We start from the raw sequence: 15,233 nt of genomic DNA on the forward strand, positions 1-15,233 counted from the left end.
AATTCTTCCATTATGAGTTGATCTGCTTAATGTACTTATTTTATCCTTTATAAACAAAAAGGCATAACGATCAGTAATATTTGTGATGTCTGCGCCAAATCAAGCATAGAAGAAGAAAGACGCACATCACAAACGTACCGTTCCTAAATTCGTCTTCTCCTTCAGGCGTCTGGCATCACATCACATTGGTTTGTCAAACTTCTGAAAACTCTTTGGACGCTATCCTAATCCACGGGAATACTGGATACTGTGTGAGTGAGATCACTGTATCCACGCCCTCAAAGGAAGCAGCACAAACTTTCAGATGACAAGAAACCATCCATGGGAAATGACGATGATTAGTGATTCTAATGATGATTTATCTTATCAGAGCTTTACAAAGCTGCTCCCACTGAATCAGCAGCAGGAGCAAGCTGAATCAGCAAGAACCCGCAGGCGTATTACCTTACATCCTCAGGTTGGTATATGGATTCAAAACGTGAAGAGCAAATGAGAAGAAGAGGCTCTTGTTGCAGAAATGGAGATTACAAGTTGGACTTGAATGTGGAAAAAGAAGAAGCAACACACCGAGGGAAAGCATTATGTTATAATAGACCTACTGATTGCCACAGTGCTGGAATCCCCTTTGCTTTCTCAACCGGTCCAAAAGTTAACAAAACAAATATATTATTAGAATTAGTTAATATGTATTTTAATTTTTAATTATTATGTTAAGTATGATTATCTATAAATAATAATATATTATTTTAACTAGGCATGTGATTTTGGATATATAATATTTAATCAGGCTAATAATTATTAGGTATATTAGATTGAATATAATTTTCTAAATTCAACAATAACCTTTTTTGTTTTTAGCAGATTAAATTTTTAATTAATTTAATTATTTGCATCTAGTTGATTGTTTTTAGATTTCTAAATATAGTTTAATAAGTTTATGTAGATTCATATAAGAAAATAGCTTAATATACAAATAAAATATTTTTATTAGTTTTAATATATATATATATATATATATAATATGTCTCATATTTCTGCTTATGTAATAAATTGTATTTTCTTGTGTTGTATATGATTCTTTAACTCTATTTGTACTTCAGTATATCAATGAAACTTGTTCAAACAATACATCCCCTAATTATTATTTGTGAAGTGATTTGTATAGGTATCATCACAACATTCAATTTCAGCAAAAAAAAATGATAACATGGCCTCTCAAAAATGATGACATGGTCTCTCAAAAATGATGACATGTATTATTTTCCTTACAAAGATTTATTATTTAGGCATGTTATTTTAATATGGTAATGACTATGAATATTACCATAAATATAATTTTTTTATAAGTATTTACTTTGACAAAACTATTTAAATACAGTAATAATTTATAACTCATATATTTACATTAAAGTAATGTATATGTCACATTAAAAACTATATAAAATTAAAATATATTTTTAATCAATTTATATATCTTATTTATATATATATATATATATATATATATATATGTATGTAATCAAAATTAGTTGTAAATGTGCATCAACAAATACAAAACTAAATTAACACTAATCAAATATTTTTTGATAGTTGAACCCAATTGAAAGGAATAAAACTTCAAAAATACATTTATGATTTTATTTTTTCAAATCGATAAAACTAAAATAGAAAATAATAATATTTTAGTGTAAACAATTATTTTTTGAAAAAACCAAAATATTGTATCTAAAATCATTATTTCTGCGCATGGCGTAGGAAAACTCCTAGTATGTATATAAAAATATTTAAGATTATTTTTAAAGTAAATATATAATTTTAATATCAACATTAGTTTTTGAGAACTTTATAATTTAAATTATAATATGTATAGTATATATATTTTATTTATAAAATTTATCATTGTTCATTCAATAAATATTTCATTTTCATCGTATATGTTATTTAGAAATAATATAGAAAGGAAAAAAATTTAATAACAAATAAATAAATGATAGTAAGAGTTAGATATAATATTTTAATTTATTAAGTTTACCTATGTAATTAATCATCATAAAAATTAAAATAAGGGATACACGTAGGGGAAGTGGGCGTACAGGTTTTGTAAATTATGTTGTCAAGTAAACATCTGAGACTGTTTTTTTCTATCTTCCTTTCTTAACTCCTGCAAAAGTAAGCTAGTGATTTTGCAAGAACCAAAAAAAAAAAAACATGACTAGTATGCCTGAAATAAACAACTCTTCTTATTCTTATATACTTTTCCACACAGATATAGCTGAGAAGCCAAAAAAAAAATGTAGCAGCAATTATTAACAAAACATAAACTAATAATTATTCGTAAGAAAACTATTCTCGCATGTGCGAAAAAAACCGCTTAGTTGAGTGTTAAATAACAAAAACAGAATAATAATACTTCCTATGTATCATTTAAGTGACTGTATTTAAGTTTTTTTGTACATTGATTAAGAAAATATAAATTTTCATACAATTTGTCTTGGTTACATAAAAAATATCATTAAATGATACTAATAAGAAACAACTCAACATTTTGTAATTAGTCATAAATTTCAGATGATATTAAATTATGCCTAAAATAATGAAAATACCAATGTTTTGAAACAATTTTTTTTCTCTCCAAACACCACCTAAAGTGATAAGAACAGAGTAATTAATAATTTTCTGCTTATTTTTTTTAAATAGTTCTTTTTAATGCTTCTGTGGTAATAAATTGATCTAGGTTTAGTGTTTTCCAGTCTATTAGATCTCACCTGGCAAAGTATTGTTTCCTTTTGTTTTCCAACTAGATAAAAAATGTTAAATATTATTGAGTAATATTACATAATTATATACCATACACAGTTTTATTCTAATTTTTTAAGTTTAGTTACAAATAATTGTTAAGTAAAACATAAATAAACATTTGTACAATCTGATCAATAATAATCTCTTAGATGGCAAAAAAACATAAATAAAGAAACTTTTATTTCATAAAAGGTAAAAAACTAACATTAACAAAAGAAAATAAATATTCTATTGGGTAGGAGAGAAGAGAACAGTTTTACGAAAAATTGATTAAAATATAATAAGGTGTGTAAAAAATTTGCAATGAAAAAAAGAAAACTTGTACTTGATTCAAGTTGTGTAAGAAAAAAAAGAAAAAAAAAAGAGAAGAAAAGTTCAAGGTTTCGAACAAAAGCTGTATGGACATTAACAAACGTTTAAGCCAAATGAATGAATCTTTTTTTTTTCCAAATCCCCTATATATTAAAGGAGAAGCATTTTTAAGGCTTTCCTTAAACGATTTTTGTGAGAATGCATGAGAATGCTCGGATCCACGTGTCACTCTGTGAGCGAGTTTAAGAAAAACAGAACATTTAATTCTTTGCTTTGTTTCCTTATTTGCTTCCATTACAAGAAACGAATCCAGTTTTTTTTTCATTCATGCGCGAACTGCGTTGACGTTAAACGTGTAGAAACAACTACATTTCCAACTTATGGTTTGAATCCCCATCTCAACATGTTGATAAAGAGCGTACGAAACTCACCACCATGAAGCGAGTATCTCGAGTATCCCACGTTCGGTATCAACAGATCCTCGAGAGCAGCTTCGTCTAGCTGCACACTGATCTTCCTCTCGAGATTATCTCGAGTGACCGCACTCGCGTGCAGAACCATCGATGTCCTGAGAAGCCTGAGCAAGAACCCTCGTCGAAGCGACGCGATCTTCGCTAGGGAGCAGCTCCACGATCTCTTCGAGCAGACTTCGCTGATCGTCATGAGAGTAGTATACGTCATCAACGTAGCTACTACTACTAATACTACCTTCCTCTGGAGACGACGAAGAACCAACGTGCCTAGAACAACCGAGTAAAGGAAGGTTCCGTTTCGCGTAGTGCGTAACAGACGCTGTTATCACCTCAGCTTTGACGCCTCTCGATGCAACGGTTTGAATAAACCTTTTGTAAATCGAAAAGTCGAGGAACGATGAGACATCATTGAACCACCAGTTACTACTACCGCTCATGGACTTAGTTTGTTGTCGTATACCGTTCCAGACAGTCACTTCCGAGATCGGCCAGTTGAACAAACTCGTCTCCTCCTCCGCAGCGTAAGAAGCCTTGACGGCTAAAGAATAAACGCACCTAGACACAATGCCGAGCTCTTCGGCGATAGGTAGTAGGAGGAGCTTTCTCTCGCAGCAGCTCTCCAAGGCTCTGATGGAATCTTCCCAGTTAGTCAACACGTCGTCGTTGAGGAAACTCTCGGTGAGGTAGACGAGGTTCGCGTTCCCGTAGTTCTCGCTCATCTGTAGATACTCTGCCGCGCATCTGAGGCTCACGACGTTTTCGGCCGTGACCTCGATTCTCACGCCGTAGCAGAAGTTGGCCACGAGGAGGAACGTGTCTGGTCCGCCGGGGATGTCGTGGAGCTGAGCGTGGGACAACGTCGTCTCGGAGGCTTTGCTGAAGAGAGCTTCTAGGTATCCGCTTCTCGACAGCAACGGAAACTTGTGGAGGTGGAAGGTTTGGTCTTGTACTTGGATCACCACATCGGGTTTAAGACCAGTTGAGCAAATCCTGATTACAAAGATTTTTTATTTATTAATTATTTAGTTATAAATCCATTAAAGAAGAATGAAGAAGAGGAGGGGACTGACCATGTGTGACCACTTAGATGAAAGACTTCGGATTTGGAACCAAGTTTCAAGCAAGCCATCTCTTTAGTTTTTTTAAATAGTTGCAAAATAAGTTTTTATAGACGTACGCTTTTTTGATTATATGAATATGAGACCGAGTCTTGTGGATAGATAGGATTTGTTTAACTACTTCAACTAAAAAAGGGTTCTCTTCTCTTTTTTGTCAAGTAAGGTTATAGAAAGAAACTAAATAGACGTACAGTGCAAGAAAACACATTTGTTTAACTACTCATTGGCTTAGATAACATTGCACGATAATAATATCGACCAGATTCTGTAAATCACATATGTTTTGTTTAATACATACGAGGACGTTGTGCATGTTAAGTTTTTTGCATTTAATTGAATCAGTTAAAAAATTATAAATTTTTTTCTTGCTTACCATATTTACCTACTAAATATTTTTCTTGCTTACCAAGTCTCAAATCAGTAAAAAAATGTTAAATATCTAACTTCGAACTTATAAGATATCTATTTAACATAATCTAATTTTGCATTTACTTTCGTATTGCCTTTCTTATTAGCAATAAATTGCAACTATATAAACTAAAACACTATAATTACTTTATAAAAAACACAAATAAAAATTATATATATATAATATATACAGAGAGAGAGAGAGAGAGCCATAGAGAGAGAGAGAGAGAGAGCCATAGAGAGAGAGAGAGAGATAGAGAGAGAGAGAGCCATAGAGAGAGAGAGAGAGAGTTTAGGGTATATCCAAGAATTTAGGGTTTAGTGTTTTGGATTTTTACCCATGGGTTTAAACTTTGTCCATGGATTTAGGGTATAGTGTTTAGTGTTTATGATTTAATTTTTTGTGACGGTTTTAAAATTGTTAAAAAAAATTCATCTTTTTGCAGCTAATAATATTTTCTTATATTTTAAAAACTTAACACAAATTATTATTATTTTATTTATTATATTTAAAAAAATTGTACATTAATTGGCAAACTATGATTAGTTGGTAAGTCACCAAGAAAAATTCATGATAAAATATTAAACTAGGAAATATTTCCATATAAATAAAAATTGTGGTAGTTAAAAGATAATCGATGAATTAAAAGAATGTTTACATTTTTATTTTTTCAAAAAAAAAGGTTTACGATTAAGGGGATATCAAGAGAGAGAGAGAGAGAGAGAGAGAGAGAGAGAGAGAGAGAGAGAGAGAGAGAGAGAGAGAGATTTGGTGTTTAGGGTATACCCACAGGTTTACAGTTTAGTGTTTAGGATTTACCCAAGGGTTTAGGGTATATCCAAGAATTTAGGGTTAGTGTTTGGACTTTTACCCATGGGTTTAAACTTTGTCCATGGATTTAGGGTATAGTGTTTAGTGTTTATGATTTAATTTTTTGTGACGGTTTTAAAATTGTTAAACAAAATTCATCTTTTTGCAGCTAATAATATTTTTCTTATATTTTAAAAACTTAACACAAATTATTATTATTTATTTATTATATTTAAAAATTGTACATTAATTGGCAAACTATGATTAGTTGGTAAGTCACCCAAGAAAAATTCATGATAAAATATAAACTAGGAAATATTTCCATATAAATAAAAATTTGTGGTAGTTAAAGATAATCGATGAATTAAAAGAATGTTTACATTTTTATATTTTTCAAAAAAAAGGTTTACGATTAAGGGGAATATCAAGAGAGAGAGAGAGAGAGAGAGAGAGAGAGAGAGATTTGGTGTTTAGGGTATACCCAAAGGTTTACAGTTTAGGATTTACCCAAGGGTTTAGGGTATATCCAAGAATTTAGGGTTAGTGTTTGGATTTTTACCAAAGGGTTTAAGCTTTGTCGAAATGTTTAGGGTATAGTGTTTAGTGTTTATGATTTAATTTTCTGACGGTTTTAAAATTGGTTAAAAAAATTTCATCTTTTGGCAGCTACTAATATTTTCATTTATTTAAAAACTTCACAAATTAATATATTTTATTTATTATATTTAAAAAACTGTACATTAATTGGCAAACTATGATTAGTTGGTAATTCACCCAAGAAAAATCATGATAAAATATTAAACTAGATCCCATATAATTAAAATTGTGGTAGCTAAAAGATAATCAATGAATAAAAGAATGTTACATTTTTTATTTTTCTCAAAAAAAAAAAGTTTACGATGAAGGGGATACCGAGAGAGAGAGAGAGAGAGAGAGAGAGAAGAGAGAGAGAGAGAGAGAGAGAGAGAGAGAGAGAGAGAGAGAGAGAGAGAGAGAGAGAGAGAGAGAGAGAGAGAGAGGAGAGAGAGAGAGAGAGAGAGAGAGAGAGAGAGAGAGAGAGAGAGAGAGAGAGAGAGAGAGAGAGAGAGAGAGAAGAGAGAGAGAGAGAGAGAGAGAGAGACAAGGAGAGAGAGAGAGAGAGAGAAGAGAGAGAGAGAGACAGAGAGAGAGAGACAAGAGAGAGAGACAGAGACAGAGGAAGAGAGAGAGAGAGAGAAGAGAGAGAGAGAGAGAGAGAGAGAGAGAGAGAGAGAGAGAGAGAGAGAGAGAGAGAGAGAGAGAGAGAGAGAGAGATTTAGTGTTTAGGGTATACCTAAGAGTTTACAGTTTAGTGTTTAGGATTTACCCAAGGGTTTAGGGTATATCCAAGAATTAGGTTTAGTGTTAGGATTTTACCCAAGGGTTTAAATTTGTCCAAGGGTTTAGGGTATAGTGTTTAATGTTTATGATTTACTCTTTTGTGACGATTTTAAAATTGTTAAAAAAAATTCATCTTTTGGCAGCTACTAATATTTTTCATTTATTTAAAAACTTAACACAAATTATATTATTTATTTATTATATTTATAAACTGTACATTAATTGGCAAACTATGATTAGTTGGTAATTCACCCAAGAAAAATTCATGATAAAATATTAAACTAGGAAACATTCCCATATAAAACAAAATTGTGGTAGTTAAAAGATAATCGATGAATTAAAAGAATGTTTACAAAAGGTTTACGATGAGGGGATACCAAGAGAGAGAGAGAGAGAGAGAGAGAGAGAGAGAGAGATAACTACGATCCACTTATGCACTTATAATAATAACATAACATGTAGTATATGAATTAGACATAATGATACATAGAGATTGAGAAAGAAATTACAATCTACTTATATTTATACTAATAGCTAGACGGGTAATATATGAATCATATGAATGCTCGCACGCATGATATGATCGTAATTACCTTTTTATCTTTTTCAAAAAACTAAAAATATTATGATGAGAGAGAGAGAGACTTATATGTAGATAAACCTAAATGAGTAAGATACAAAGATACAACGAGAGTGAAATATAATTACGATCCACTTATGCACTAATAATAATAGCTATACATGCAATATATAAATCATATCGATGCCCGCACATGCATGATTTATTATTTCATATTTCAAAGTATATGATAATAATTTAAACCTCAAAGTATATTTGAATTAAGTAATGTCTGAAATGCTTATAGTTTGAACCACAAAGACTGAATGGAGAACAAATTTAGTTTTAGTAATACATAAAACATATGAATCGTATTTGAATAATACATATTTATATTAATAATACATAAAACATCTGAAGAATAAATTTAGTTTTAATAATACATAAAACATTTGATTAGATATTAATAATATTTATACACAAAACATAAGAATCGTATTATTGCCCGTGTGCGGGCATTAATACGATTCATATGTTTAAAATAAAAATATGTTAAAATCTTAATCTTATTTTTTAAACACTCATCAATACTGATAAAATCTGAGAGAGAAAGAGAGAGAGAGAGAGAGAGAGAGAGAGAGAGAGAGAGAGAGAGAGAGAGAGAGCCATAGAGAGAGAGAGCCATAGAGAGAGAGAGAGATAGAGAGAGAGAGAGCCATAGAGAGAGAGAGAGAGCCATAGAGAGATAAACAAAATGAGTTCGAGAGTAAGATGCAAAAAAAAGAAATATAGAACAAGTTTGATTACACAAAAATTTACGTACATGATAATTTGATTATATATTAATCATATTTATACATAAAACCTATGCAAAGAAATATATAAGTGTGATTACACAAATATTTACGTACATATAATTTGATTAGATATTAATAATATTTATCTTACTCTAATTAGATATTATACACAAAATCAGTTCTTCTTACATGGTTCAAAGAATACAGCCAAATTATGTGGAATCCTTACATGTTTGAAGTCAATGACCTACGATGAAGGTATGTTATTATACAAAAATCATGCATATGAAAATCAAATTGTATAATAATAATTATATCTTTATACGCAAGTTCTTGCAAATGAATCAGAGTAAGATAAATCACACCGGTGATATGTATAAACTATTGAGACTATGGAAAAAGAGGTTGTGGACAAGCTTTTCAAACCTCAACAGTTAAAGATTTGTACAGACATCGAACCATTCTCACTCCCACAAATGATGAAGTGGATAAAATAAATGATTACATGCTTTCGCAGTTGCCAGGTAACATGTTTTGTGTTTACTCTTATGTTCCAGTAAATTTTTACATGTCACTAAAGTAAAGGATTTACATATGTTTCTATCTCAGTGACGTCTATTCCGTAAAATCAGCACGACCGAGATTAAACACAAAAAAACACACAAAACCCAAATTCCAAACTATATATATATACTTTCTAATATTTTCGAAAAATTGCTGATCTAACCATCTCATCCCGCGCAAGGCGCGGATTATTACCTAGTTGAAATATTATAATACCATTTGAACAAGTGGTACAAGCAAGTCTACACTTTTAAAAAGGGGCTCTAATATAAAGAAAGGGGATAGTGTTTGAGTGGGCAGAGAAAGAGATATAGCTTTGAGAATATACACCACATCAATTCAAGAGATCTCCATGATTGAGCCTTCCTTCTTCTTCATTTTCTTAGTATACGTAAGAGAGCAAAAATGGAATCTGAGGGAGGAGTGTTGTTACCATTGTTTCACGAGCATCCTATGATGCCTTGGAATGATCATATGAGGAAAGGTGATTGTTGTGAATGCTTTGAACCTCAGAGTGATGATGGATACTATTGTAAACGCTGTGATTTCTTCGTGCACAAGAAATGTGGGGACGAGATCTCTGAATTCATCAGCGACCACCCATCTCACCCTGATCACACTCTCCGGCTTCAAGAAAAACGAGGTACCAACGTATGTGATATATGTGAAAGGAAAATCCAGAATCTATGCTATAGTTGTGAGGTGTGTGACTTCGACATGGATCTACACTGTGCCAAGTACCCACCACCACATGTTATTGAAAATTTCGAGAAGCATCCCCACAAGCTCACACTTGTCAAGGAACAGACCGTGTTCAACTGTTCTGCTAAATGCGAGAAGACTTCTGAATATACTTTTGGAAAAACTATAGGATATAGTTCAGGCGTGTTTCTCCTGGAATTTCTTATGGACTTTCGTACAAATGTGAAGAATGCGATGTAGTCTTTCATGTGGAATGTGTATGGCACCCAGAAGCAGTGGAGCACTTAATAGAGGTAAACCACATTCATCACTCCTTGCATCCTCTTAAGTTCCTTACAGGTGATCCACCAAACTATTCCGATGGGAAATGTCGTCATTGCGGAAGAAAGGTTCATAAAGAATTGTTTTATCATTGTTCTTCTTGTAATTTCACATTGGATTGGCGTTGTGTTGTGAATCCGCCACCACAGTCTCTTGTGGATTTGAAAGCGCATGACCACCAACTCACCCTCCTTCCAAGGCTCGATTCTTTTACTTGTAATGCTTGCGGGTTGGATGGAGTTCGAAGCCGTTATGCATGCTTTCATTGTGGTTTCATGATCCATCGAGAATGTCTTTACCTTCCACGTGTCATTAACATCAATCGCCATGATCACCGTGTTGCTCGCACTACCGTTCTTGGTGAGGGTGCTATTAATTCTGTTTGCGGGGTTTGTCGCAAGAAGGTGGATTGGACTTATGGCGGGTTTTCTTGTCACAAGTGTCCTCCTGGCTATGTCGTTCATTCTAAATGCGCCACCAGTTTTGATGTTTGGAACGAGAAAGAGCTTGAAGGAGTACCCGAAGAAGAAGAGGACATAGAGCCATATGTGGTGATTGATGAAAACACAATACAACACTTCAGCCACAAAGAGCATTACCTAAGAAGAATTCATGGGAATGATGGTATTCTGTATGAGGAGAACAAACGATGCAGCGCATGCACTAATCCCATCGGTCTCCAATCCTTTTATGGCTGTTTGGATTGTGATTTTTATCTCCATCAGAACTGTGCTGGATGTCCTAAAATGAAACGGCATGTGCTATGCAATGAGCGGCTCATTTTACTTATTAACGAGGAGCTAGAACACTTCAATTGTTATGCTTGCGGTAAGGGGTCCAATGGTTTCATGTACAAGCATGGGAGAGTGAAGTTGGATGTCTTGTGCGGTTCAATTTCGGAGCCATTCGTCCATCCAAGTCATCCCCACCATCCCTTGTATAACATTCCAACAGAAGAAAAGGAAATATGCAATGGTTGCAAGATAGAGGGGCGACATGTCCTCAAGTGCATTGAAGTTGATTGTGGATTTGTATTGTGCTTCAAATGCGCCACTCTACCACAAGTGGTAAAGAACAGGGTAGAAGATCATCCTCTCTCACTATGCTATGGCGAAGAAGAAGAAGAGGCAAGTGGTAAATACTGGTGTGACATTTGCGAGAAAGAAACCAATCCAAAGGAATGGTTCTACACATGTAAAGATCACATGGCTAGTTTGCATACAAAGTGTGTGCTCGGAGATACTGCGGGGCTCATGCCAAGAAGCAAAGCAAAGATGTGGAGCGGATCGTATGAGGTGGTGCTCAATAATAGTGTTACTCGACCATTTTGCTGCTATTGTGAGTCTCGTTGCATGTACCCTATCTACCTCAAGTTCCTTGGAACCTCGGAGACATACTTTTGCTCTACTAAGTGTGCTCTCTTCCTTTTTTTCATACAGTCTATGGAGAGGTAATGCGGTAACTATAAAGTGCAATAAATATTAATACGCCATGGAGGTAAGACGATTTATTCGTTTTAGTTTCTTATAATTCTTACTTGGTGTTACAGGAATCCCGAAGGGAACATAGATGACATGTTGCAGAAATCGATGGATTGAGAGAAGTGGTTATGAAGCCGTTACAACAAACTTTCGAAGAAGAAGAGGGAAACACGTGGAACGTTCTAATTAGCTTCGCCCTGGATTCTGTTACAAGTTGTTTTCGTTTAAATACAGAAAATGTAGAATTCATTCAGAACACTCTTTGTAAACTCTTTCTAAGATCTGGACTTTTATCTCTTTGAATATATCAGTTCATTGTTGTGGGAAGATCCTTTTTTTTTTTTTTTATCAAGGGAAGATCCTTCTCTTTCGAGAGCTTATGGAGGTGAAACTTCGTTTCTTCCTTTTTACGAACGTTTATTCGATCTATCGGTGACTGGTTTTACCTTTAACACTTGGACAATTTCATTCATGAGTTGATCTCCTTACTATACTTATCTTATCCATAAGTTTTGTTATAACAAAGGGTGAACTGTTTTCTTACCAAACAAGAGTTTCGGTGGTTAAAGTTTTAACTGAAAGTAACCTCTGGAATTTTTGGTAAAGAGAAAGCACCTCTCAGTGCTTCAGAAATCTGCCTACTCAAACCGTTCATCTTAACCGTTAATTAGTCGCAATCCACCTAATGTTTTGTACACTAGCTCGTACAGGGACACAACCTATGTCGAACATCTAACTTTTTCTTGTCGTTAGTCCATCTAATCAAGTTAAAAAAAAAAAGAGCGCTTCTTCTCTCTTCTCCAAGGGTTCTTCTTTCTCCAAGCTTCATCCATTAAACATGAGGTAGATTAGAATCCCTTTCATGACTCCATCATCATCTTATTCTTGATCTCTCCTTAACCTTTTGATGGTATTTAATCAGATGACAGTTACTTTACCTGTTTGGTGTGGTGTTTTCTCTTTTGTTATGTTTGCTATGTTCTTTCTTTGGTATTGAAAGTTGATATGCTTTGTCATGTGTGTTTGCAGTCGTCATCCTGAAGTGAAGTGGGCTGAGACCACTGACAAGATCTTCCTCACTGTAGTATTAGCTGCTATTCGAGCATAGAAGAAGAAAGACTCTTTGGTCATAATCCATGGGAATACTGCTGGATACTGTGTGAGATCACTGTATCCACGCCCTGAAAGGAAGCATCACAACTTTCACACGACAAGAAAACATCCATGGGACCATGGAAAATGTCGATGGTTAGTGATTCTAATGATGCAAAAGTAAGCTAGTAATTTTGCAAGAGCCAAAAAAAAAACATGACTAGTATGCCTGAAATAAACAACTCTTCCTCTTATTCTCTTCCTTAACGTTGCACAAAGGCAAGAAGAGTTTGGTGCTAAATAAAATCATGTCTCCTTGTGAAATCTCAACAAGTGAGCACCGACTGCATCACATTTCAAAGTTTCATCAGCACATGATTAGTCCACTATCTGTAAGTTAGGGATGCAAGTAAAGACAAAGCAGTGGCTCCAGTTTTGCTCAGTCAAAATTTGAATGCTTTCATTACTGTTTTACTCAAACCAGTTCATATTATTATTAACGGTTAGATCTGTCAAAGCCCCAGCATCTCAATCTCTCACCGTTTATTCATCGTGGCCCACCTAACGTTTTGTACACTAGCTCGTACAACACAATCACTTCGAGAGAGTTCGAGAACTATAACACAATCTCTATGTGGAGCATCTAAGTTTCTTCTGTCGATCAAAGCTAAGTAAAAAAAAAAAATTTATTCTTTGCGTCACTTCTCTAGGGTTCTTCTTCTCTAAGCTTCATCTACTAAACATGAGGTAGTTAAGAATCCCTTTTAAATAGCTTCTCGGATTCATTTGTGTGCTGTTAGTGTTTTTCCTTTCCTGAGGAATCCGGGAAATAAATTAGGGTTTTAAATTTGGGTTTAGGGTTTATTGTGTTGGCTGAATCTTAGAGCTGTTGGATTCAGGGTTTTTAGGGTTTAAGCTTGTGTTATAATAAATTTGATTTATTATTTGGTATTAATTGAAGTTCCCAGTTAATGGTATTGAATCAGTTACTTTTATATTTGGGTGGTTTCTCTTTTGTCATGTTTGCTATGCTCTTTGGTCTTGAAAGTTGATTGCTTATATAATGTTTATTGCAGTCGTCATCCTGAAGTGAAGTGGGCTGAGACCACTGACAAGATCTTCCTTACTGTGGTATTAGCTGATTCCAAGGAGACTAAAGTTAATCTAGACCCTGAAGGTGTCTTTGATTTCTCTGCAAAAGCTGGTCCCGAGAACCACGTTTATGAACTTAAACTCGAGCTTCACGGTAAAGTCAATGTAGAGGTGAGATTCGTGGACTAACCTGGTCTTGTTTGTTTCATCTGTTGTTGCCTTGTGCAAGGTTCTGAAACCTTTCTTTGACTTCAGGAAAGCAAGATTAACATTGGAGTCAGAAGCATCTTCTGCATAATAGAGAAAGCAGAGCCTGAAAGGTGGAATAAGCTAGTCCGTGGAGGGAAAGCGCCTCACTACGTCAAGATTGATTGGGACAAGTGGGTTGATGAAGACGACGAAGGCAACGCTGGTTAGCATTCGTCATAAAGCTTATTATTGTATATCATTTTTTTTTTACTCTTTGCACTTTATATAAAGTTCTGGAGGTGTTAACTTGTTTCTTACTGTTTGTTTTGATATAGGTGCTGGAGATATGGATATGGGAGGAATGGGTGGAATGGATTTCTCGGTTTATTTCTAGCTTTTGAATCTTGTCTAATCTTTTATTTTATATATATAAGCTTTGCGAATTGACTTCAATGTTGATTCTTTCTTCTTGCAGAACTTTGGTGGAATGGGTGGTATGGAAGGACTTGGCGGTATGGGTGGCATGGGTGGACTTGGTGGTATGGCCGGACTTGAAGGACTTGGTGGCATGGGTGGTATGGGTGGCATGGGAGGCATGGGTGGAATGGAAGACTTTGAAGATAGTGATGATGAAGGTAAGGGTTTATAAAGATCTTCTTAGTCTCTATGTCTGTGTCACACATCTTCTTGATGAACTGAGAGGCACTTTACCGAGTTAAATGTCTTTGTTAGTCAATTAGCTCATACTCCATTTGAGATGATGTTAACTAGTCTTAAGGAAACATTTTGTTCAGACTTTGGTGTTTCTCTGGTTTGTGTCATTAGTTGTAATAAGGTAGTGAAATGGTTTTTGTGACTGCTACAGAATTTGCAAAACCAGGAGATAAGAAAGATGAAGCCGTCAAGGAAGAAGCGAAACCAGTAGATGTCAAGGAAGACAAGTGAAGAAGATGCTGTTCGTTCTAGAGATGAACTCATTACTGTGTTTTGCTTTCAAGTTTATTATTAGCTAAGGGTTATTATTATTATTATTAGCTTTTTGAGTTTATTAAACCCTCTGTTTTACTTCCTCTTTTCTAAAATGTTTTGCTTTTATGGATTTATTTACAGTTTTAAGTCTGCATTTTTGGCATTGCCAAAACATCGAGTTTGCGTG

General features: G+C 34.1%; 2 protein-coding genes and 1 pseudogene across 2 annotated transcripts; 2 read left to right on the top strand and 1 right to left on the bottom strand.

The window, feature by feature from the left end:
* Positions 1-3,489: 3,489 nt before the first annotated feature.
* LOC108825028 (putative BTB/POZ domain-containing protein At5g13600) lies at positions 3,490-4,713 on the bottom strand (annotated as a pseudogene).
* Positions 4,714-9,479: 4,766 nt separating this feature from the next.
* LOC108823466 (uncharacterized) lies at positions 9,480-12,031 on the top strand. The gene is made up of 3 exons (XM_056993380.1): positions 9,480-10,050; positions 10,113-11,673; positions 11,773-12,031. The coding sequence occupies exons 1-3, from the start codon at positions 9,606-9,608 to the stop codon at positions 11,819-11,821; spliced, it is 2,055 nt and encodes a 684-aa protein (XP_056849360.1). The 5' UTR covers positions 9,480-9,605; the 3' UTR covers positions 11,822-12,031.
* Positions 12,032-13,388: 1,357 nt separating this feature from the next.
* LOC108828111 (co-chaperone protein p23-1) lies at positions 13,389-15,180 on the top strand. Its single transcript, XM_018601682.2, has 6 exons — positions 13,389-13,543; positions 13,873-14,059; positions 14,144-14,300; positions 14,413-14,459; positions 14,553-14,712; positions 14,943-15,180. Exons 1-6 carry the CDS (start codon positions 13,539-13,541, stop codon positions 15,020-15,022), a joined length of 636 nt encoding a protein of 211 aa, XP_018457184.1. The 5' UTR covers positions 13,389-13,538; the 3' UTR covers positions 15,023-15,180.
* Positions 15,181-15,233: the final 53 nt, after the last annotated feature.

This window comes from Raphanus sativus, chromosome 9, assembly GCF_000801105.2.
Source record: "Raphanus sativus cultivar WK10039 chromosome 9, ASM80110v3, whole genome shotgun sequence".
NCBI classification, from domain to species: Eukaryota; Viridiplantae; Streptophyta; class Magnoliopsida; order Brassicales; family Brassicaceae; genus Raphanus; species Raphanus sativus.